This window comes from Dryobates pubescens, chromosome 2 (assembly GCF_014839835.1).
Source record: "Dryobates pubescens isolate bDryPub1 chromosome 2, bDryPub1.pri, whole genome shotgun sequence".
Classification (NCBI taxonomy): domain Eukaryota; kingdom Metazoa; phylum Chordata; class Aves; order Piciformes; family Picidae; genus Dryobates; species Dryobates pubescens.
Window position 1 is genome coordinate 26,323,699 of NC_071613.1, and position 24,412 is coordinate 26,348,110.

The window sequence follows — 24,412 nt, forward strand, 5'->3', positions numbered from 1 at the left end:
ACTACTTTATGGTGTAGTGTATGATGGACTCTGTCTCTTCACTGAAGTTGCTACAGCAGTAACATGGAAATAGAAGTTGGTTGTCAACTTGAAAACTTGTCCTCAGCCATTTCTCAGGGTGATTAACACTGCCTTGTAAGAGAAGGTTGGATGTTTGCCTTTTTGTTGTGTGTATATTTATGCCATCTGTATCACTTTGTTGGTCAGAAACATAGTGTTCTTGTAGGTCTGTTGGACCATTCATGTCTTCTCTCACAATTCAGGAACCTCTGACCAAAAGGTAGATTTAGTATGTGGGACTGTTCATTAGACCTTCATTTGGTAGGAAAACTGGGAGTAGCACTAAAAGGAAGCAATGTATTATTGATCCCTGCTTTTCATGCAGGATTCGAGGGGTGAGAAAATTGACAGGGGAGTGCAGTGCTTTCCTTTGCTTGCAAATACAGATACTGATTAATTTATTGGCTTACTTTTGAGATTAAGTTTCTTACAAAATCAGGCTGATATGTTTGGCAGCAAAATTTGGTGGTCAGAGGTGAGTGTAGAGAATCATAGCATTGATTCAGTTGGAAAAGACCTTCAAGATTAAGTCCCGCCTTCGACACCCCCATGTCCTGATGTGCCATGTCTACATGATTTTTGAGCAGATCCAGGGATGGTGACTCCCTCACCTCCCTGGACGGCTTGTTCCAATGCGTGATCACTCTTTCCATAAAGAAATTTTACCTAATATCTCACCTAAACCTCCCCTGGCACAACTTGAAGGCATTTCCTCTCATCCTGTCACTTGGAGAAGACACCAACAACCACCTTGGTACAATTTCCTTTCAGGTAGTTGTAGAAAGCAATGAGGTCTCCTTTCAGCCTTCTTTTCTTCAGACTAAACAATGCCAGTTCCCTCAGCCATTCCTCATAAGACCTATTCTCCAGACCCTTCGCCATCTTCATTGCCTTTCTCTGGACACTCTCCAGCACCTCTGTCAAGATCTTGTCATGAGGACCCTAAAACTGAACATAGTACTCAAGGTGTAGCCTCACCTGAGTACAGGGGGACAATAATTTCCCTGGTCCTGTTTGCCACACTATTCCTGATACAGGCCAGGATGCTGTTAGCTGCCTTGGCCCTGTGTGCACACTGCTGGCTTGTATTCATGATTGGTGTCCTGTAAATAAACTCATGATTAAAGAACCCAAAGTCTTACTGGTTACACCAGGCTCAGAGCCAGACATTGATCTGTTGACTCTTACTATTTATTCCCTCTTCATTGCCCAGAACTGGAGGGATAGAAAAGGTTACTTATGCATGCATAAATACATATATGTTAGTTTGGGATTATTTTGGGTTTTCTTTTTGTTCTTAGTGGGATAGAGGTGTCATGTCACCCAGACACACATGAGGAGAGAAAACACATTTCTAGCAACTTATTTTCAGGCAGAGCTTAAAAAGTAAAGAAGAAAGTTAGTTGGTACTAACTGGGTCAGAGTACTGTTCAGATTTGTGTGCTGTGACACCAAAATCTATGCTAGGACTTTGCTTTGTGTCTTTGAGGTATAACAATGAAAGCAAACTAAGAGCAAGCTAAAGTATGATGCAGAGCTTTTACAAGCTTTTTGTATTGCTTGTGTGCATTGAGTCTGAATGCAAGTGGGGCACCTCCCTAACGCAAAATTAACATCAGAGGAGAACTGAAAAAAACAACACTCATTTTTAGTCTTTCTGCTGTTCATAATTTCTGGTAATTGTAGAAGAAAATGCATGTAATATTAGACCGTGATTGTGAGAGTATATATGAAGTTCATAGTTACAAAGAGAGACTTTGTGGCATTGTTACTATATTTTTCACAGCTGGAGAAGAAAGTAGAGTCTTTAAACCATGAAATAGAGGAGACAAACTCTGAACTGAAGACACTCCTTCAGCTGCAGGACAGAGAAAACCAAGAAGGGAATTTGGTAGCTGTGCTGAGGTCTGATATTGAGCAGTCCAAGGATGAAAGGTTTGTATGCCTGTCAACATTTAGCCCATATATGGGGCTAAACTATAGCAGTTCTATCACCCTGTCATCCCTCCCCATCAGAGAAGGGGGACTAGGAAAAGGAGAGAGGACCCACAAGTCAAAATGAAAACATTTAATGAAATAGCCAAACTTATGCCAATACTACTACAAAGTACATAGTTATATGCAACCCAGAAAAGGTACAGCCATCACAACAAACAGGAAAGTAGACCTCAGAAGGAAGAAGAGCAGGGTCAGGAGGAGCTGGAGAAAGCCCAAGCAGGAGGCTCTCGCAGCAAACTTTCCTCTTTATGGTATGGGATACACCTGTGAGCCAAATTGAGTCAGCTGTCCTGGAGGACTCAGAATTGCTAATGGCCTGAAGCCCATGGCTGGTCTGTGATTATGTCTCAGCAAAACCAGGACAACATTTTGGGTTACATAATGCTTAGCAGTTGGGATTTTGTTGTTTTCTTACTTTTCATAAAGAAATCAATAACTCCGCAAAAGGAAACCAGTTCAAATTAGTGTGCAGAATGAGGAGGCATTTGGTTTATTTGCATTTTGTAAACTTTTTTTTTAATTCTTCCCTTTTTTCTTGTGTTCTGATGGAGGCTTTTGTATTTTGCAGTTTCCATTGTCTAAAATGTTGGAAAATGCTAAGATACTGAGAAGGTCTCTTGGTCACAGAAACCTTGCAGTGCAAAATACATTGGTTTGATATGCAATTAGAGTGTGTTGGTTAGAGAAGCTATCTCTAAGAATTCCCTCTGTCATCTTTTAAGAAATTGGCTTACTATTTTTCTTATCACAAATGTTTTCGTAAGTGTAATCTCATTGTCTGCTCTTCCAGAACACCCCTTATTATTTTGCTATCACAGATGCTATAATAGTAGATGTGTTCTCCCTACTTAGAGATCTTTCCATAGATAGAGAAGCCTGAGATGCTTCTGACTGCAGTATGTCTCCATCTACCTGTGGAGAAGAAAAGGTTCTTTTTTTTGCTGAGCCACTTCTGTGTGAATGGCCTTGCGGGTTTTGTTTTTCGGTCATCTGAACCATTTTCACTGATAATTGTCAAACTATGGCAAAATACCCATTTTACACTGTGGGATTTTCAGTTGGTTCCAACTGCCTTTTAAATGAAGTGCATGCGTGATTTAAAGTGTTCATTACACCTTTTTTTTTTTCCTAGAAAAACACTGCAAGAATCTTACCAGAATGTTTTGAAATTGCTTATGGAGCTGGTGAAGGCCACAGTAGCTGTTGAGGACCTTATCTGTAGCAAGATTGGTCTTTGCCTTGACGACAGTCTGACTTCTGGAGATTCTACAGAAATCTCCAGCATTATGGAAGAAATGAGATTCATGCAGTATTTCAAAGCCAAAGAAAAACATCACCTAGAAGAAGGTGAGGACATATCTGCATAACCGGATGTTGTCAATTCGCATTCTTGAAAAACACAGTTTTCTTTTACATGGATGAGGTTCAGAAAGGGGATATTACTTGTTGCAATGTTTTCTATGTGTTTTTCAAACTTCATCTGCACTTCAGACACTGTCTATCAGTGTTCTTCCTTTGCAATTATGTTAATAGTGTAAATAGTAAGATATTGCTGGAAAAGTTTGAATAAAGCAGGCAAGGTGAACTTAAGAGAGTGGAACATCTTTGTTATGAGGAAAGGCTGGGGGAGCTGGGTCTCTAGCTTGGAGAAGAGGAGACTGAGAGGTGAAGGGCAAGTGTCAAGAGGACAGAGCCATACTCTTCTCAGTGATGTCCAATGATAGGACAAGGGGCAGTTGGTGCCAGTTGGAGCATAGGAGGTTCCATGTAAACACAAGGAAAAACTTTTTCACTGTGAGGATGACAAAACACTGAAACAGGCTGCTGTAGTGGTTTGAGCCTTAACTGGAGTTTAAGAGCTCAGATGGTAACAAGAAGCTGAGAAATCCTCCCCCCACCCCTGAAGAGACTGGAGGTAAATCGACCAAAAAATAATCTGGAGTCGGTTTCGAAGTAGTAGAAGTAAATTTTTTAACAAAATGTATATATAGCAATATCAGGGAGGATTTGCAAGGGTAAGGAATAAGGATGAATAGGAAAATATACAAAAGCAAATTTGGATGGACTTGTATCTCCCTCGATGTATGCGGATGATTTTTTTTCATCCTTTAGAGAAGTGTGGATGCAGTAGGGAGAAGATCAGGCCCAACCATGTGGCAGAACCAGGAGGCTAGCAGCAGCTGTAGGTCCTTTCAAACAGTTGAGGCAGGAGCAAAGAGAGAGAATGGCTGCCATGCCCTCCCCCTTTATAGTCTTGATGGAGAGGAAAGGGGAGGGGAACAGACCAACTTAGACCCAGGGGACCCCTCCTTCTGGGAGGGGGAAGCCAAGTCCACCTGGATTAGGTTTCTTTTGTCCCCTGGGAGAAGCAGGGCTCTTGCAACCCTCCCCCCACCCAGGATGGGTGTAACCCAGCACAGCTGCCCAGAGAGGTTGTGGAGTCTCCCTCTCTGAAGACATTCAAAACCCTTCTGGACATGTTCCTGTGTAACCTACTCTAGGTGATCCTGCTCTGGCAGGACAGTTGGACTAGATGATATTTTGAGGTCCTGTCCAACTCCTAACATTCTGTGATTCTGTAAATTGGTTAATGCAGAGTGTCAGACCCTGATACACAGCGCAGTATTTCTAAGCATTGTGAAAGACTGTCTCAGTTTTCAGCATTAGGCTATTGATTTGTAAAATTTTACACCTTGTGATACCTCTTCAGGACCAACCAGCATCACTGTCTGATTTGGTGGTTGTCTTGGTGGCCAGTGATGTGTCATTTTTCTGTGTTTTAAACAGCTCCTTTGTTTTCAGTAGATGAGCTGCTTGATGAAAGTCTCACAGAATGCAACCAGCTGTCTTCAGTGACTGATGAGGGGTCTGAGTTGAGCCAACACTTTTGTGAAAGTGTTTTTACAAAGCCAGAACTGGCCTGTGAAAGTGAAGAAGTGATACAGAAAATCTGTCAGCGTTTGCACACTGCAGTGGAGAGACTTCTGGAAATGGTTACAGAATCAACTAAACAAGTAAAATTTTGTGTAATTATACTGAAAATCTGAAATCTGTTTGAGGCTTGCATATTTAGCACTCTGTAGGACTGACTACTGAAAAGAAAGAGGGTTTTTTCTGAGTGTGTGACAAGATATCAGTATGGAAACACGTATGTATCCCCTACTTCTTACAGTGAAGGTTTCACCCTTCTTTGGTCATTTCTAATAAATGAGACTTAAGCATTTCTTTTTAATTCTAGTAAATTCTGTAGGAGGATAGTAAGATGGTTGCCTTAAGTAGGTTTCAACTGGGATTTTAGATGCATTTGGTAACTTCAGGAGACCAAGAATTAAGTGGTTTTGAGGGGTTTTTATTGCATTTTACATTGGTCCGTCAGCATTGATAAGCACGTTCAAGACAACTGTCCCATGTTAAAATGTTTTGAGAATATGTAGATATCAGCAAGCAAACACCTTTTAATTACATGCTGTTTAATTGTGTTAAAAGGAGCTGTACTCAGTATTGTAAAAGAAAATTTGAGTATTTCCATTTTGAGTTTTGCAGTGTCTAAGCATTCGGCTTTGAGAAGTTGCGAACCTGAGGTGGATGCCTGAATACTTAATACATTTAGAGGATTGAATTTAGTGCTACAGCCATTAGTTTGTTGAGTAAGAAAGCACATAGTTTAAGAGAAAACGTGAAGGAAGGAATATGTCTGAAATTCATATTCTCATCCCGTATTTTGTGCAACCCAGAGGTTGTGTGAAATGTGTATTTACCATCTTTAAAAAGCCTCCCTAGAATGAGTTAAACTGGTACTTTTGGGTACTGATGCCATAGCTAACTGGTGGTTAAAGCACTAACCCAAGCTATGGCAGATCTAGATTCTAGTTCACCTTCATCAGTTGCATTCAAGCGAAGTTTGCTTACAGATGTGAAATGTTCTATCCACTAGGGTAGACTAAATATAAACTAAATGGGAATGGAGCTTCTCTGTTCCTTTCATCTGACCTCCAGACATTGCAGGTAGGATTGCAGGATGGATTGTCTCAGAGAACTGGGGCCTTGGAAACTTGATGATGTCTTGACTTCACTGTCTATTAGATGTGGCCAGATCTCTTCAACTGAAGTGTAACGATGCATTGAATTTTAAGTGAGTCAGGGAGTATGTTAAGCTGAACAGTTTAACCAACAGGGAGGCTCTTCTTTTTATGTACAGTAAAGAAACTTATGTACCTACAGAAGGTTTGTGGCAAAAATACAGGTATGTGAGTACAGGGAGTCCCCAAGTGTCCAGAGCTTTTGGGAAGAATCAGCCTCGTATTAAACTGAAACTTCAAAACTTGCTCCTTAGTTGATAAAAAAATCAAAAATAGAGAGGTATTTTGTTTCAATGTCTGTAGTGTTATTACCTGGCATGTGCAATGCTAGGGAAAATAATTGTGGTTTTTTTTCAGTTGGAGAAAATGCATGAAAACCAGGCACACTTTGAAGAAGAATTCGGCCGCCGAAATCGGGAAACTGCCCAAGTGGTTAGTCAGCACCAGGAACTAATGAAGTGCCTCAGCAAGGAATGTGAGGCCAAGAATCAGCTGGAACTAGAGCTTCATAAAGCAGAGGGTAAGAAAATGAAACTAACAGAGATTTTATAGTCATTTACTTGTGGTCCATTCCAGTTATTTGAAGCATAGATCTTCTCTTGCAAATGTTAGTTAATTCTCTTCCTTTGTTTCCCTGGGGTATGTATGTGAGTAGTACTTAGTCCTACAATTACACCATTGACTGTGTGTGGAAAATACCATATTTTTAAAACCAGCAATTTGCATTCCTGCACATCTAAACATGGGAGCTTGGATTATTGAAAATATTATATGCTCTCAGTGTAAACCAGATCACCTGTTTGATTTATGGAGAGATTCAGCATGAGCTGGAGCAGCGTTTCTTGGTAGTGAAGGCATAAAGGGATTCTCTAACAGGAGACAAAAAGGCTGAGGCTGTTGATCTCAAAACTATCACAGACTGCTTGTTGTCAGTTTGATTCCCCTCTGTGAGGTTTATGGCCCATGGTTTTCACCTTTACATAGGAGAATCTTTGAGAGCTTCTATGTCCTTAAAGTTGAGCTTCTCTCCCTGAGAGTGCCCTTGTGGCATCTGTTTTTCACTCCTCAGTCATGCTCCTTAAGGCTTATTTAGTCTTTCCAAGATCCTGTTTCACTTCTTCCTGTGAATCATGCCTGAATTTCTTGGACTCTGAATCTAATGTTTTGATCTACTTTCTGGAGATTCTTTGCACCTCAGCCCCCTGAAGCAGTTGTCAAGCTGTTGCTGTGTTAAGAGGTGATCCAAGGCCGTCAAACCTGTCGAGCCTATATCCATTCTGTATGTCTGGAAACATTTTAAGACATGGCAGCCTCATAAAATCTGTTGGGATACACTAACTGGTTCATTTTACTCTGTAAGTTAAGTCAAAAAGCCTAGCTACTATGTAAATTTCAGTGGACTTGCCCTTTTCCATTTCTATGTCACCTTCCATTGTTTGCCCAAAAGCATTTACTTGTGTTTTCAAGCTGCTTTTCTTTCCAAAGATGAATTTGCCTGTTGCTTTATTTGCATTCTGACTTGGCCTTTTAGGCATTATTGAAGGCTATGTTACAGAAAAAGCTGCATTAGAAGAGGCCTTGAATCTGAAAGAGGAATCTGAGCGTCGCCTGGTTGTGGAGCTGGAGAACATGCGTGAACGCTTCCAGGACCTAACCCAGGAGCAAGCAATTCTTGGTGAGGAGTGGGTATAAAACTATTAGTGGTAAAAAAAATTGTCTCCAGTCAGGGCATGCTGCAATGTGTTTCTGTAACATATGAGCCTTTGGTTTGATGACCCACTGAGCCCCTCAGTCTGATATAGAGGTTAGCAAGGTGTTTTGTAAAAGCAGGAAATAAAATAAAGCCACTGATTCTTGGTAGTGTTGTTAGTGAAGAGTACTGATGAAGTCTCATGCTAGATTAAAATGTCTGAGAAAATAAGAGGCATGTATTAACTACAAGTAGTTAGTTGCAACAGATCATTAGACCCTAGATAGCAGCTGAAATGCTGGTCATTTTACACTACAGTCAAAGAGAAGAGTTAGGGTTTCAAGGCTTTTGACTGGTTCCAAGAATAAGGTGATAGCTTAACAACAACAGGAGAAACAAAATACTCTTGGAAGATTGTGGTGTTGACAGGTACTTATTTTAATAGATAAGCTTTTCCCCTGCTGCACAACCTTGTCTTGTCAAAATATACATACATGATCAGTAAGGGTGACTGGAAAGATTTTAATGGTCAAGCTCAAAGTCTGTTTAGGCTTTTAAAGGAAAGAACATAGGTTGAACAAGCTGATTGAGGTAGCACTGTTGGAAAGAATAAGGTGAGGACAGGTATGTTTAAGTTTTTATAAAGGGTGACTCACTGCAAGTCACAGCCAGCCACTGAAATATCAAATGAAACTCAGATAAGCAAGTGTAAATAAGCGCTCTATCTAACTTCTTCCCCTACTCCATCACTCCCTCAACTCCACAGAGCATGTGATATGTAAGCTGACAACAGGAATCGTGTAAGGAAGTAGAGTAGTAAAGGGGAGCCTCAACATTCTGGATGGAGTCTAATATCACTCAATGAGTGGAAGTTGGTGCTGTGATAACTCACACTACACATGAAGGAGCACACATTTTAAGAGTAAGAGCAGTGTTTTAATGAAGACCTTGAAGAACCCCAGTGTAATATAACTGGTTTATGCAAGATATTTTTTTTGTTTTGATTCACAGAGGGAATTTAGAGATGTTATATGACTTGCAGTATACAGGAACGCAAGACTAGGTTATGGTGGTTCTTACTGATGAATCTGTGAATCATTTAAAAATCACTATATAGTTTTGACTTCTTGAATTTGCAGTCTTAACGTCATTGTAGTACTTCTGTAAGTGAATTTCTCTGTATCATCTTCCAGTAGCAGTTCTGTCACTGGAGATCACTGCTTTTCTGCCAACGCCAACATTACACTACGTCACCACAATGCCACCCTCAGCTATGTTGCATAGACCTTTGCTGTCTGAGCAGACTAAATTATAGGTAGTTGCAATTAGTGTGTGCTTAGGTCAGAAATACAGACCACAAGGATGAGTTTTCTATGAGATTTCTCTATTGTCAGTACTACAGGAATTTAAAGACTCTAGGTTTCAGGTTATGGAACCGAATTCTATAGGAAGGGTGTATTTGAACACAGTCTAGATGTTGTAATTATCTCTCTAGTTCTTAGAAGTTTCTGTTGTACAGTCCTGTCTGACTTTCAGCCCTACTGTATCATTCTTATGCAACTCTTGTGTGCCTCTTGCCTCTCCCCCACCTAATTTTCTTTGATTTAGAAGAAATAGATCACAATGTCCTATTCTTTTCTGTCTGTGTTTTGATTTCTAGGAACACCTGTAGCTAATGCAGCACAAAAAGAAGGTTCAGGTTTGTAATTATGAGTGTGGGGTTTTTTTTCCTGGTCTGTTGCTGTAATACTGAGTGAATGAGTTGATAGGTTTGGTTTTATTTTGACAAGGAGGAATAGTACTTAATAAATAGACCAAACAAATTACCAGAATTATTAATATCTGGGCAAAAAATCTTATAACTTCTGTGATGCATGGAGAAAAAAAACAACCAAAACCCACAACTAAAGCAAAGACTATTCAATACACTGATCAATATTTAAAGGAAAACAAATAATGTTTTGTGCCATTTGGCTTAAAGTGCATTGTGCCATTATTTTTGTGTTTGCTGACTTAATTTTTCTTTTGAGGGGATGGAGTGGGTTGTTAAGCTTGCTGTGAGGTGGTATAAAATGGAGAGCTAAAAAGAATACATCAAGAACTGAAGGAAGTCTTAAGGGAGACTAGAGAATGTAATGGAATGGATAGTTAAATCAGAAAAAAAGAAGAGTAAAGCAGAATGGTAAGGAAGACTAGTTAGGAAAGATGAAACTATTCCTGATGCAGGCCAGGATGCCATTGGCCTTCTTGGCCACCTGGGCACACTGCTGGCTCATGTTCAGCCAGCTGTCAACCAAGCAAGAATGCTCTTTAGAAGTCTACACTGTCTTTGGAATTCTAATGCTGAAGCAAAATGTGTAAATGGCTGACTGGTTTTTAGATTAGTCCTACGAGCACACGTATTTGAAGATGTGCTGTCTTGCATATGTGTCTCTTGCTTCTAGTAATTTCTTTACCCTTAAAGGGCATGAGCTGGATAAATGAAGTCCCTCAGGTGAATAAAAAGATTATCTAGGTAAATTCCAGTTAGAATTAAAAAGCTGCACAGGGCTGTCTTGCCCATTACTCTATCTTCATTCCTTATGTCCCTTCAGCTCTCCCTCAAACGCTTTTTTTAATGAACATACTTTTGGTAACCACCTCACTGTCCTGAAATTTGCAGCTGCCCGCTCAATGAAAGGGAAGCATCCCCAGCCATCTGCAGTACTCTTCCTCTGTTTTGGAATTGGTTGTATTATTTGGGAAATATAATAAATAATAATGATGTTGTTTGGAGTTCATTGATATGACTTACTCCTTCAAATGCTGATGCCTCCTCCGTTGTTTGACATGAAGTACTAATCTTAGTAGAATGGCCTTGCTAATCAAATGCACTTAGAACGGAGCTCAGCATTTGCTAATTGATTAGTTTGGGAGCAGGACGGGCTATGCTGGAGACATTACCAAAACGGAATTGCATGATGCAAGTTAGCATTAATAAAATAGCAGATTTGTCCCCACAGAGAAACAAATCTGTGTTTTAATGGTTATTTATGTTACTTGACATTTATTTATATGCTTAGGGTACGTGTACTTAAAAAAAGACACATTACATTACTGAGATTACCAAAATTTTTTACTTGCTGTCCATGAAACATTTTCAATTCCACATAAAAGCTGTTAGCCTAATTACTTTTTCCATTAACTTGCATTTCTGTCTGAGATGACTGACCATTTATTTCAGGTTTATCAATACGTTGTTCTTCAGAAAGCAATAGTGTTCCTTTTGAAGCTTAAAAGAAGCCATCAATATAGAATCATAGAATCAATAAGGTTGGAAAATACCTCAGAGATCAAGTCCAACCTATCACCTAACACCTCATGACTAACTAAACCATGGCTTCAAGTACACATCCAGTCCCTTTTTGAACACCTCCAGGGGTGGTGACTCCACCACCTCCCTGGGCAGCACATTCCAATGGCCAACAATTCTCTCTGTAAAGAACTTTCTCCTCACCTCAAGCCTAAACCCCTGGTGCAGCTTGAGACTGTGTCCTCTTGTTCTGGTGCTGGTTGCCTGGGAGAAGAGACCAACCCCCACCTGTCTACAACCTCCCTTCAGGTAGTTGTAGAGAGCAATAAGGTCTCCCCTGAGCCTTTTATCACCCTTATGCTTTTTATCATCCTTTACAGAAGTGGCCAGGTTAAGTTGTAACTGGGCTTTTGCCTCTCTAATTTTTCTCCTACATGAAACATATCACGAGTTGCTTCCCCCGCTTTCCAAAGGCGATAAATCCTCTTTTCCCTTTAATTCCTTCAAGAGATGCTTGCCATCCAGGCTGGTCACCTTCCCTGGCAGCTCATCTTTCAGCATATGGGTACAGCCTGTTCCTGTGCCTTTAAGAGCTGCTGTTTGAAGTAGGTCCAACCATCCTGGCCCCCTTTGTTCTTAAGGGCTGCTGCCCAGGGTACTCTCCGAATTAATTGCTTAAATAAGCTGAAGTCTGCCCTCCAGAAGTCCAAAGTCAGGGTTCTGTTATTGCTTCTCCTTATTTCCCTGCATATTGAAAACTCCACTATCTCATGGTCGTTGCACCCTAGACAGTCTCCTACCATCACATCTCCCACCAGCCCTTCTCTATTTGAGAACAGCAGGTCAAGCAGGGCCTGACCCCTATAGGCTCACTTAACAGCTGCATCAAGAAGCTGTCCTCCATGCACTCTAAGAACTTTCTGGACTGCTTTCTCTCTGCTGAGTTAAGTTCCCAGCAAATGTCTGGCAGATTAAAGTTGCCTACAAGGACAAGGTCTGATGATCTTGAGACAGCCTCCATTTCATCAACCTCTTCATCCTGGCTGGGGGAGTCTATAACAGACTCAGCCAGGATATCAGTTTTGTTAGCCCTCCCTCTGATTTTAACCCACAGGCACTCAAGCCTTTCATCCTCAACCTCAAGTTCTGTGGCATCAAGAGAGTCCCTAATATACAGGGCCACCTCTCCTGCTCTTCTCCCTCGCATGTTGCCTCTAAAGAGCTTGTAACCACCCAGTGCAATACTCCCAATTGTGTGAATTGTCCCACCATGTTTCTGTAGTGGCACCTGCATCATAGTTTTCCTGATGAACCAAGACTTCCAGTTCCTCTTGTTTGTTACCCATACTGTGTGCATTGGTGTACATGCACTTCAGCTGGGCTGCTGATTTCTCGTCTAACTCTAGTTTATGACTCTCTCTCTTCTCTCCAGACAGACTGGTTTCATCACCCACCCCCTTCAAACCTAGTTTAAAGCCCTCCTAATGAGCCCTGCCAACTCTAGAGCTAGAGCCCAAGATCCATGCCATGACCATGTTCATGACCATGTTTCTCAGGATACAGAAGGCAAAAATTCTGTGCTGGTTTTCACAAAAGCAATAGTTCTTGTCTTAAGGGGTTGGTCTACACATGTGCCCTTCCTGTGGCTGTCCTCCTCTGTGCACCATGCATAAGCAAATACAGAAAAGTGTAATTTTATTCCCATTTCCTAAACACAGCAACTTCTCTGTTGTGCAGCTATGGCTGGGATTCAATCTGCTAGTGAAATTCACGCTGTGGCTGGCTTTTTTCTGGGCTGTGAGTTTCAGCTTTCAGTAACTTGCTGCGTTGCATGTCATGAAGGCTCCAAGTGCGTTGTGAGAGAAAATAGTTTGGGGAATCCTTCATTTACCTGCATGCATTCTGGGCAGAGCTTGAGTTACATGAACAACTCAATGAACATTTAATTAGGAAACTTGGAGCTTAGTTGATGTGATCGTTTAGCACTGTGCTGTAAAAAGTAGGGAGCCTGGCACAGAAATTTCACAGTTGTTATCATGTAGACATCTGAGATATCACCCTTGGTACTTATGAACTTGCAAAATTAAGTGCATGGAATAAAATATAGTCAGAATGTAGTTTTGGGTAGGCAATTCAAGGCAGAAAGTACTTGCCAGAGCTGGAGGGTTTTGAAATAGATAGTCTGTTTGTATCTGCAGCTTTTCCTCATAGTCCATTATTAATCCTGTGATAGGTATTTATCAACCAATAGCAAACTTTAAATGGCTGGTGAAGCTTGGTGCCAGTATACCCATCTGCAAGGGAGGGCAGGACTTGACATTGCCTAAAGTGGCTGCAAAACAATTTACTTATTTTTCCCTTCAGGTGTTCTGTGTCCATTAGCACAGTACATCTATGCTATGCATAGAATGAAGAATTCAGGTGGCTGATAAGCACTTTTGTATCCGTTTGCTTAGCAAATCTAACAAATGGTTAAATAATGTGGTACAGTTCCACCTGCTCAGTTTTCTTTTGCTCAATTAACCTTTTAGTTCTATGTTGCATATTTTAATGTTGTCTTGATGCAGAGAGAGCGTAGTTGCTGCAGTAGGAGAAATGGGTGACTAAATCAGAATCACAGGACTGCTGTGAACCTTGAGAGCTGGTTTAGTCCAGCTTCTCTTTGTGCAGCCTCTTTCATTTCCAGAGACAGAGACTCCACAGTCCGTGCACACTATGTTCCATTGTCCTTACTGCAGTGACGTTTTCCCTGAAGTTTACTATAAATGCTCTTGCATTGCACTTACCCTCTTAAGCATGGAGGTAAAAATGTTTGTGTTTCATGGCTTGTTTTAAAGTATCTAGAAATCTAATTAAATACTTATGGATTGTGAAGCACTAGGAAAGATGTTGTCAGGAAGCTGTGGCATTGCTTTTGCTTCTGAAGATTTGTAGGAGCAGTTTAAAATGATGTTAAGTCAGAAATCATGTAGATTGAATTGATCATGCTTGGAAAAGTGAATGGTACCATTCTGAGAACTAAGCTGGATGAGTAGTTGAAGTCTTTATTGGAATAATAAGCTTCCCTTTTCCTCTATGACTGAAGGCATTTAGGATGAAGAATTGAAAATTCAAAAAGTAAAATAATGAGCTCTTGCAGGACTTTGCTTTTAAATATCACATAGCCAGACTTTTTTTTCCTTGTTCAGGTTACTTAGCTATATTCACATTAAAATAGTTTTACTCCAAATGCATTTCCATTGCAGTCTCCATTTGGGCCTCCTGAACAGTGTATTCAATGCATCCAACAGTCTGTAGGTATAAATTAGCTCTTGATAATGTTGAGTCACATACGTTTTCATACTTGCAGTATGCAGTGTGTATAGGAAAATGTTCCATCTCCTCCCCACTTGTTTCTTGCCTTTGTTGTGTCAAAACCAGACTAATTTTCCGTAAGCATGATGATTTTTCTGTGTTTTAATCCTCATTCAGCTTCAGAGAAAAAGATCACCTTTGCTTTCTTATAGCAGCCAGTTTTTTGTGGGAGGGCTAAGCACTGGTGGCCACTGAAAAGATGGACTAGGTTCTAACTCAATGTAGGGGTCGACAGCAGCATCCAGCACGGAAAGAAGCAGAGGAGTAATTGACAGGGTGATTTGAGACTGGATGTTGGAAGATCTAAGGATGAGAAATCAGGAAGGAAGGGATGGCAAAGATTTAGGATAGAACAGTTAGAGGGATGGGAATGAGAGTCTAATTGGCTGACAGTGGGATGTGGGGCTTAAATTTAGGGACAGAGCACATGTGGAATGGAGTGAATTTGGAGGATTGAGGATCTACTGTGATTTGGAAAGAGCCTCTGGGGCAAGAAGAATGTGGAACCAGGGTTGAGAGGGCAAGGATCTGGGGAGGGAATCTGAAGGACTCCTGGTCAGGTGAGAGGAGTCTCTCTGGAATTGTGAGGTTTTCGGGGGTGACAGTGAAAGCTTTCTATGTGCCCAGAATATCTCCAACCAGAATTCACATTGGGATTGAGAACAGATGCCTGTGTTCTTTTTTACTACATAACACAGTAGTCTGTACCAGAGATAACTTTCAGAGACACAATGGACAGTCACACATCAGACTTCTCTTACAGACCATCTCAGAAGCCCCCCCCTGCTTTGGTTTTGATGCTGTCTGAAGTACCTGAATTTAATCTCCTCTTAAACACAGTTTGATTTTTGTGCCCCACACTGACAACTGATGCTAGTTTTGTGTTCTTATTCAGGTCTACTCAAGGAAGTAGAATCTTTAGCAAAGGAGAAGTTAGAGCTTCAATGCCAGGCAGAAAAGGACCATTCCAACCTACGCTCTCAAATGAAAGTTTTGGAGGTGGAACTGGAAGAACAGCTGCACAGTAATCAGGACTTGGCTACACAGTTACTGGAGATTGCTGAATTAAAACAGCAAATTCAGGTTCTTGAAAAACAACTTAAAAACCAGCGGCAATTCATGGATGTAAGCAAGCTCACTACCACTTACCCATGCTTTTGGAGATGATAGATAATTCTCCTAGTTTGTGATTGAGACTTGGAAGATGGTTCCCAAAATGGAATACTTTCCTTTTTGTTTGAAGTTAAGACATTGATATTCTAGTCTTAAAGGGAAAAAAAAAAAAAGGTAGTTTTTTAATTGCCTTTCTGTAGTATTATTGCAGGATAATTTAAAAGTTTTTATTAATTGCTTTAATTGTAGTTTTTATGTGCATTGGAGTAAAAAAAAAAGTTTGTTTTTTCTTTCCCTGTAATTTTAGCTATGCTTTCAAGATGTTAATTATTTTTAAGAAAGCATAGTTTCTTCACCACAGAAATAAACCCCAATTTTTTCTTGTGCTCAGTATTCTTTACAAATATTTTCATTATCTCTGGCTGGGTTTACAGGAGCAAGCTATAGAAAGGGAACATGAGCGTGATGATTTTCAGCAGGAAATTCAGAAACTGGAAGAGCAGTTAAAACTTTCATCAAAGCCACAGATTTCAGGAGAGCCCAGAGAGTATACGGTGAGTAAAATCACACTTAGTAGCACAAGAAGTTTGTTTACTGCAATTAAATACCAAAGCCTTTGTTGTCTTGGGGGACTGGCTCTTGAAAGAGTTGGGCTTTTTTCCTTCACTGTCACCCAGAAATCAGCTTTTTTCCCAGCTGCCTGGGCTGTGTTTAGGCAGTGAGAGTGTACTGACACTGTTACTTATGGAGGTGGAAAGAAATGTAGTATGTGTATTACAGTAAAGTTTTACAGGCTATGAGTCTAGTTTAAATTAATTGAGGAGAGCAATACAGACACTCTGCTCCACAGAGCACATCTGAGGGTTGACTTCTGGGTTATAAATGTGGTTAGTTTTTCCAGCTATAATAATTGTAATAATGTTCTTTGCATGCTTTGTCCAATTGAAGTTTATAAATAGTCCTTTTTTGGACATTTTAATTTGTCTGATGCTTGGTTTCAAAGATTAACCTTTGCTTTTGTTGTGTTTTTTTTGGTTTGTTGTTTTCTTCTCTCACATTATACAGAACTATGAATTGATTCTGCAGGTATGGAAAACAGCATGAACATCTCTAACTTTTCTTTCCTTTTCCTTTCAAACCTTTCTATTGCTTGGATCTGCTTTAGATTTTTCTCCTGCTCTTGATATGTCAGTGATGCTTCAGCTTAACTTGAAGATAAGGATAGATGTTCTTAGGGTAGCAGAATTCTTGTATGGAGTAAAGAACTGCTTTTAGTTTAATTTCCTGTACCTAAGTGCTTCATTCCCTTGGTTTATTGCTCATATATATTACAGACAGTAACTTACTTTAGAAGAGCTTTTTGGCGTGAAATGAGAAGTTGAGGTTTGGAGTACAAAGCAAGGATGGTGGAATTACAATGATACACTCTGTTTTCAGCTTTTGTTTGTGGCCCTGCTCTTAACAGCACTTTAATGTGTGTACTACCCAATTTAGTTTCCTTCTGTTTACTTATGTACAGTTTATGAAATTGTGCACCTCTGTTATGGAGGCAAATCTTGTAGGAATAGCTGAATCTTTGATAAAGTGAAATGTCCATGCTGAAGGGCACTTGATGGTCATTTACCTTCTGCAACCTCTGATAGGACTTTGTTAGCCTTCTTAAGAAGGAGAGTGATTACATTCTGCATCGTTATTTAGCATTAAGATTTTCTGAGTTCATCACACGCGTAGTCTGCGTCGTGTTACTTACGCTGTGGCAAGGGTCAGAAAAAGAATGGCAAAGTTTATTTTCAGGACCACATGTCTTGTTGAAGATCTGTTTGTACCCAGAAGGTATAACTCTGTGACAGATTTGGGCTAAAGGATACATGTCAGGTTATTCAAGATACGTCACACTGTTAAGGCCACAGCTTGCTTTCTATCCAAGATGTGGATATCATGGTTTAGACCCAGCCAGCAGCTGAGCCCCACAGAGCTGCTCACATGGTAACCCCCACCTCATGCCCTGGTGGAATGGGAAAGAAAATCATGAGCAAAATGCAAAGCTCCTTGGGTTGAGATAAGGAGAGTTTAATAGAACAATAAAATGAAGTGGGAATCAATAGACGTAAGAATAATACTAATGAAGTTGTATATAAAGTGAGTGACATAAAACATCACCTACTCACCTGACAACAAAAACCTGCTGCATCTGCCCAGGTCAGCCCTCTCCTTGTATAGTGGGCATGATGCTAGTATGGTATAGGATAGCCCATTAGCTGTTTCAGCTGGCTCCTAACTTCTCGTGAGAAAATTAACCCCATCCTAGCCAAACCCAGGACAGTGGTGACAGTCACTAGTGTGTTTGTGGCTTAATAAAGAGGAATGCCTGAAAAAACTACGGCTAGCTGCAGTAACTTTGCAAGCTCTTTCAGAAGGGGTTCAAACTTAATTTGAGAAAGACACAGAAGGAAAATAACCAAGCAAGTGACATTTGTGAGTAGGTTGTGAAAGTGTTTTGTTAGCTACAGAGTTGCAGCACTGGCTTTCTAGCAATGTGGGGTTAAACCCCACTATTTTCATGTGTAAGATGTCATAATTTCTGGAATTATGATGCCAAAATTTTATAGCATTAGAAAGTATTAAACTTCTTAAAGACTTTTCTATACTGAAAAGCTTTAATGTGAAGCCTGTGTTATATGTGGCAGTTGATTAATTCTCTGATGAAATGAAAAGACAATAAGAGATCTACCTAATTAAGGAAAGTACATGTGCCTGTAAGCAGCTGAAATGTTATTGTTAATCACTTTTGGTATTCTTAACTAGTCTGTGATACTCTCCATGCTTAATAATTTGACTACCTTAAGTCTGTTCTTCTGTACTTTGCTAGAGGGTGTTTTTCTGCTTTAGTATTATCTCTACAGTATTTGAAGATGTAAAGCTCTATATTAGTACAAAGAGGTTTTACTGTGTTAATACTGTAGTGGAATTTGCCTAAATTCAGACATTTATCTTACAAAATCTGATCTTCCTTAATTGATGAAATTGTTTCTTCTCTAAAAGGTTTCCTGTTGCTTTTCTACCTCAGCTTGCTTTCATTGTGCTTAATAACTTTATCACTTCCAGTGCAGTTTCTGTCACACTTGGTTCTCTCCTGCTTCTGTTACCCACCAGAGCCCCTAGCCTTGCCTTCACGTTAATTCCTGAGATGAATGAGTGACTGTTTTCCTGCAGCTCTGTGCATGATTGGATCTCTGCAAGTTTAAATACTGAATTTATTTATATTTAAGAGAGTTTATTTGAAAAAAGACCAGTTTAATGTTGACTACTGTGAAACTTCTGATTTGCAGGCATTTGAATATGTTCTGTTGTATATTTATCTTTCAATTCTTGGTATATTCCTTTAAAGTGGAGTTCCTTGAGTAACAAAAGGGTTCTGAGGTTACAGAATCTAATGCTATTAGTAATAATTCATGGAGGGTTTTTTAAGTCTTAAACAAAACTCCAACAAACCTCTGAGCCTTGAAAGTATGTCTTCATCCAGTACTTTGTAAGAAGTACACATTAAGAGAGAGTAATCAAATGTGCACTTAAGATCTGCTGCATTTGGAAAACAAGATTTCAGAAACTTGCTTTTTCATCCTTTCTGTCCACATCCAGTTTTACTTTCTTCTGGGATTTTAGCAGTAGTTTAGTCCACAGCAAAATTCTTCCTCCTTGGGCATGAAATTATTCTTGATTCCAACTGGAAAGTTGTTACGTGGCCTGAATATCTGTATAACCTGATTTCTGTGTAGGTAGAATATTTGCAAGCAGAAGTAAAAGAGAAGACGGATGATTACAATAAGGTGTTACTAGAAAAGGAGCAAAAACACCAAGAAATTGCAGCTCGTGATAAAGAGATAGAGAAACTGGTGGCACAGATAAGAGAACTGGAGCGCAGCGGTACTGAAGTCTCAAAGACTGTGCAGCACTTGGAACAACAACTGGAAAAAATGAAGAAAATGAAAACTGAATTAAAACAGGTAATTGAAACTACTTACTTAAAGGGGAGTGGTATTTTGTAGACAGTATCTTCATGGGGGAAATCAGTGAATATGTTAGTGTTCTTTGAGTTAACCTGTTGTATTAATGGTAGGCACCAGAGCCACAGTTTTAAACTAGCTCTCTTTTTACAAATTATAGCCCTACTTAGAGACTGCTTTTTGACAGTTGTCGGGTTTGCATGGATCAGAGCTGCTTTTCTGCTTCTCTATAATTTCCTGAGAAGATAGTATTATTGAATGTTAAACGTGGAATCATAGGATCATTTCAATTGGAAAAGACCTTTAAGATCACAGAGTCCAACCTTTATCTAATTCTCAGTCTAAACCATGTCCCTCAGCACCACATCTGTGTCTTAAATATCTCCAGGGATGGTGATTCAGCCACCTCCCTGGGGAGCCTATTCCAGTATTGGAGACCCCCTTCAGTGAAGTAGTTTTTTCCAATATCCAACCTAAACCTCTCCATGCACAATTTGAGGCCATTTCCTCTCATCCTATCACTTTTCACTAGTGAGATGAGACCAACACCCATTTCACTACAACCTCCTTTCAGGTAGTTCTAGAGAGTGAGGAGGTCTCCTCTCAGCCTCCTCTTCTCCAGACTAAACAATCACAGATCCCTCAGCCAGTCCTCATAATACCTGTTCTCCAGACCCCTCACCAGCTTTGTTGCCCTTCTCTGGACACTTTCCAGCATTTTAGTGTCTTGTAGTGAGTGGCCCACTTCCCTGCTTCAGCTTGTCACATTATTTCTGATACAGGCCAGGATGCTGGTGGCAACCTTGGCCACCTGGGCACACTGCTGGCACATTTTCTGTTAGCTGTCAATCAACACCCCCAAGTCTTTCTCTGCCAGACTGCTTTCCAGGCACTCTGCCCCAAACCTGTAGCATTGCATGGGGTTGTTGTGACCACAGTGCAGGACCCAGCACTTGGCCTCATTGAATCTCATACAATTGGCCTTGGCCCATTGATCTAGCCTGTCCAGGTCCCTCAGTAGAGCCTTCTTACCTTCAAGCAGAGTAAGACTCCCAGCTTACTGGTGGGGCTCTTCAAATCATCTTAATCATCAGATCTTCCTTCTATGTGTATTTGAGCCAGGTCTATTTGCTGTAATCTGAACATTTTAGTCCTTTGTTACTACTACAGATTTAATCACAGTTTAGTGTTAAGAATCACATCCCAGTTAACAAAAATATTTGTCTTTTACCAAGTATCTGAGTAACCTTTTCCATCTTCTTAAACTAAATGCTTCTGTTTCCTTCTAGCAATTTTCCTTGGTTAAGTAGTGGTGGTGGATCTGTCAGCTTTGAGGATTTGAGACTGATGTGGTCTAAACTGTTTTTTTTTTCTTTTTAGTTTAATTGCTGTTTTTAATTTTTAAAATGGCTACAGGAACAAGATGTTCACGTTTCTAAATACATAAAACACTGTAATTGTGAAAGGATGATATATCACTGAATGTTAAGTTTTCAGAAGTTGCTAAACTTGGGTTAGGAAAAGTAAAGGGTAAAAACCTACATAAGCTAAAGACATTCAGCGGTTTTGAGTTCATGTTTATAAGCCATAGGGTTTGTGTGTGGGGGGTTTTGTGCTGGGGTTTATCAGGGATGAAGTGTTTTGGTTAGGTGGGTATGTATATTGGCAACAGTTAATTTTAACATATTAAAAAATGTATTTTTCAGGATAAAGAGGCATTGCAACAACAACAATACAATAACTTAATTCAGATCTCTGCCCTGCAGTCTAAATTGGATGAAGCACGGCACAAAGTACCAGAGGATAGTGGTGGTTCTGCCCCAGTGCTGAAGGAGCAATTACAGGCAGAGCAGGAAGCACTTCAGACTAAGGAAAGACAGGTAAAGAGTTTTGGTAGGGTTTTTTTTAATAGAAAACCACTCTTGCAGTACTTTGGTTTCACAGGTGAGGAGCTTCTCACTCTTTTGTTGCAAGTATTTTATTCATGTAGATTAGAACGAGCTGAAATAATAGAATTTTCTGAAGTTACATGCTCTTAGTAGACAAGGTGATTGAATGAAGTTTCATCTTTTCTGCTTAAATAAGAGCACTTAATTGTGACAACTATGCATTTTCTTTGGTTTTTAGATCGCAAGCTTGTTAGACCAACTAGAACAATACAAAGATGATTTGATGAGTAAAGACAAGGAGATATTGCAGCTGAACTTGCAATTAGAGATGCAAAAAAATCTTAGCACTTCCAGCATCAGCCAGCTTCAGTTAGAGAATGCACACTTGAAGGTAGGTTTCCTTATCTTTAGTATGTAGCAGCTATCACTTCAGAGACCTTCTTCCTTGAGTATTGTGGTCTTCATCTTGTGATGTTATAAACAAATACTTTGTTTCTCTTGTCAAGAGAAAATTGCATTATTGTTATTATTGCTGGTTAATGAAGTAGATCACACCCCCCACTCCCCTTCTCCATACTCTAGATTCATTCTGATGGTGATATTTTCTAGTCATTTGCTTTAAATAAAAAGGTTTTTTTTCTAGACCCAGCAGATTATGAACTACAGTGTTGTCATTTAGTAAACACTATGAAGTTCCATTTTACAGCAAATCAGAAAACTGGTTGGTTGTCAGCCTGACAGCTGAATTGTTCACCTCTTTCCTTGAAATTTGGGAAATGTTGTGGCAATCTAATCCAGTGGTACAAATCTAAACAAAGTAGCTGTAGTTGTGTTCTTCAGTTTTTTAACATTACAATAAGGAGGAGAATGTTTAAATAAGGCTCTTGGTTCTGTTCTGCCATTAGGTTGGGGGAGAAGTCCTTTCTAATGAGACTGGGCTTTTTGTTCTGTTTAGGAGGATCTAACAAAACTTTCTGAGAAGCAAAATCAGGACCTGGGTGTTAGTGATTCCTCAGCTTTGTCACTCCCACAAGCACTACTTGAAGAAAAGAATCAAGAAATTGATCACTTGAATGAGCAGATGAAGAAGCTCCAGCATGAGTTAGAGACTACTCTGGAGAATAAAGTAGGAGTCCTTGCTGTATGTTTATTGTTTGATTTTGAAGGATGCTAAGTGTACAGAATTATACTGTAAATGAAATCTACTTGATAATTCCCTTAGGAAAATAGCCAGTGTTATGAATAGCTGCCAGCTGAAGTGTGCAGTTCTTCCTGTTGTTAAATGTGTGAATTAATGCCTGTGTGATTTGGAAGAAAAATGTAATTTAAACTCTATGTGCAATAGTAATTCTGCATGCATACAGTAATACTCAGACCATATCCTTTTGCTTAGGTTGTGGAAGACCAAAAATCTGAGATTGAAGAACTCAGATCACTTGTTGAGCACCTTCGTGGTGACCAGGAAAGGCTGCGTAAGGACAAAGATGAAGAGGTAGAGCAACTCCATGGGGTAATTGAGAAGCTTCAAAAAGAGCTGGCACAATTTGGACCAGTATGTCATGAAGTTAGTGATAACCAAGAAGATCTCTATCAATTTGCATTGGGAAAGCCAGTGGAGAACCTTCAGAATGAGTTGAGGGAGGGACTTGCAGGTTGTCAGGGTGACACTGATCCAAACAGAAGAAATGCAATGCTGCTTTCCAAAGTGAGAGAACTTCTGGAGGAAGTAGAGCTTGTCTCTACTGCTAGAGAAGCTCTGCAGCAGCAACTGGAAGAGAAGGAATCACAGTTCAACATGGAAGTGGAAATTTTGGAGAAAAAATGCCAAAAATTACGAGAGTCATCAGAGCAGTCTGTTGCAGAACTAACCTCTTTGAGAATACAGTACAATGCACTTCAGGAGGAGTACAGCCTTCTCCAAACACGTTTTTCTCAGAGAGAGGTTGAAGCAAGGCTGACTTCTTCTCGAATTCAAGAACTTGAAGATACTGTGAGAGAAAGAGATGCACATATTCTGGAGAAAGATGTGCAAATGAAGACAATGGCAGATCAAAGAGAATCTGATGCAGCCAAGTTGCAATATTTAACAGAAAAGACAGCAGAGCTGCAAAGCAAGTTGGAAAAGAGAGATGCAAGTCAGGCTCAAGATGTTTGTAATCTTCAATTAGAAGTTTCTGAACTTGGTTCCCAGGTTCAAGCACTGAAACAGAAAAAAGAGGCTTATCAGAGAGAAATCAGTGAACTACAAGGTAGCACTGCAAAGCTGCAAGGTCACATTGAGGCATATGTGAAAGAGCTTGAAGCCTTACGACTGGAAAGAGGAGAACTTACCTCACAACTTGAGTTGTACAAGCCAAAGGAGCAATGTGGTTGTGGAGAGAACAATCCTCTCAAGTCTTTCAACCAGAGAGAAAGAAATCATGAAGTCCTTCAGAAAGGAATGGAGGAACTGGAAGAACTGGAAGCAAATGTTGATCAGTCATTTAGAGTACCAGCTTCCCCTACTGAAAAACTGGTATGTGACTTAGTTTTTAACAGCATTATCTGCTTTTTAAAATAATCCCATTTATATGTGTTTTATAAAGCCTTACAATTTATCCTTTTTAGTGCTGTAAAAAGGGTGAAGATAAATATTGTGGCATAAAAATGGCTGTGGCGAGTTAGTCACATGCGTGACACTGCTGTGAAAGCACATTAAAGAAAGGGCAAAATGCTGCACAGGCAGTGAGGACTGAGACGAGGAAGAAGGTGTGAGGAAGAGACCATGCTAGAGCAGATATCCACTGCAGGGAAGGAGATGGAGAAATTTGGAATGAAGGAGCAAAATTGAGCCTGGGGAAAAAAGGATGGAGAGGGGGGAATCTCTTTCAGTGTTTGTCCTTTGTTTCTTGCCATTCAACTCTATTCTAAAGGAAATAAATATATTTTCTCCA

At 40.0% G+C, this 24,412-nt stretch overlaps 1 protein-coding gene across 1 annotated transcript in view; it reads left to right on the plus strand.

Annotated features, from left to right (window-relative positions):
* PCNT (pericentrin) overlaps nt 1–24,412 on the plus strand; it is an 87,193-nt gene that overhangs the window by 39,588 nt on the left and 23,193 nt on the right. Inside the window, exons 26-38 of the mRNA XM_054172543.1 lie at nt 1,847–1,995; nt 3,191–3,405; nt 4,861–5,072; nt 6,495–6,657; nt 7,669–7,812; nt 15,369–15,598; nt 16,021–16,140; nt 16,652–16,672; nt 19,363–19,590; nt 21,297–21,470; nt 21,718–21,870; nt 22,435–22,605; nt 22,873–23,992. Coding sequence (XP_054028518.1) covers nt 1,847–1,995; nt 3,191–3,405; nt 4,861–5,072; nt 6,495–6,657; nt 7,669–7,812; nt 15,369–15,598; nt 16,021–16,140; nt 16,652–16,672; nt 19,363–19,590; nt 21,297–21,470; nt 21,718–21,870; nt 22,435–22,605; nt 22,873–23,992 — 3,100 coding nt within the window. The remainder of the gene's footprint in view (nt 1–1,846; nt 1,996–3,190; nt 3,406–4,860; nt 5,073–6,494; nt 6,658–7,668; nt 7,813–15,368; nt 15,599–16,020; nt 16,141–16,651; nt 16,673–19,362; nt 19,591–21,296; nt 21,471–21,717; nt 21,871–22,434; nt 22,606–22,872; nt 23,993–24,412) is intronic.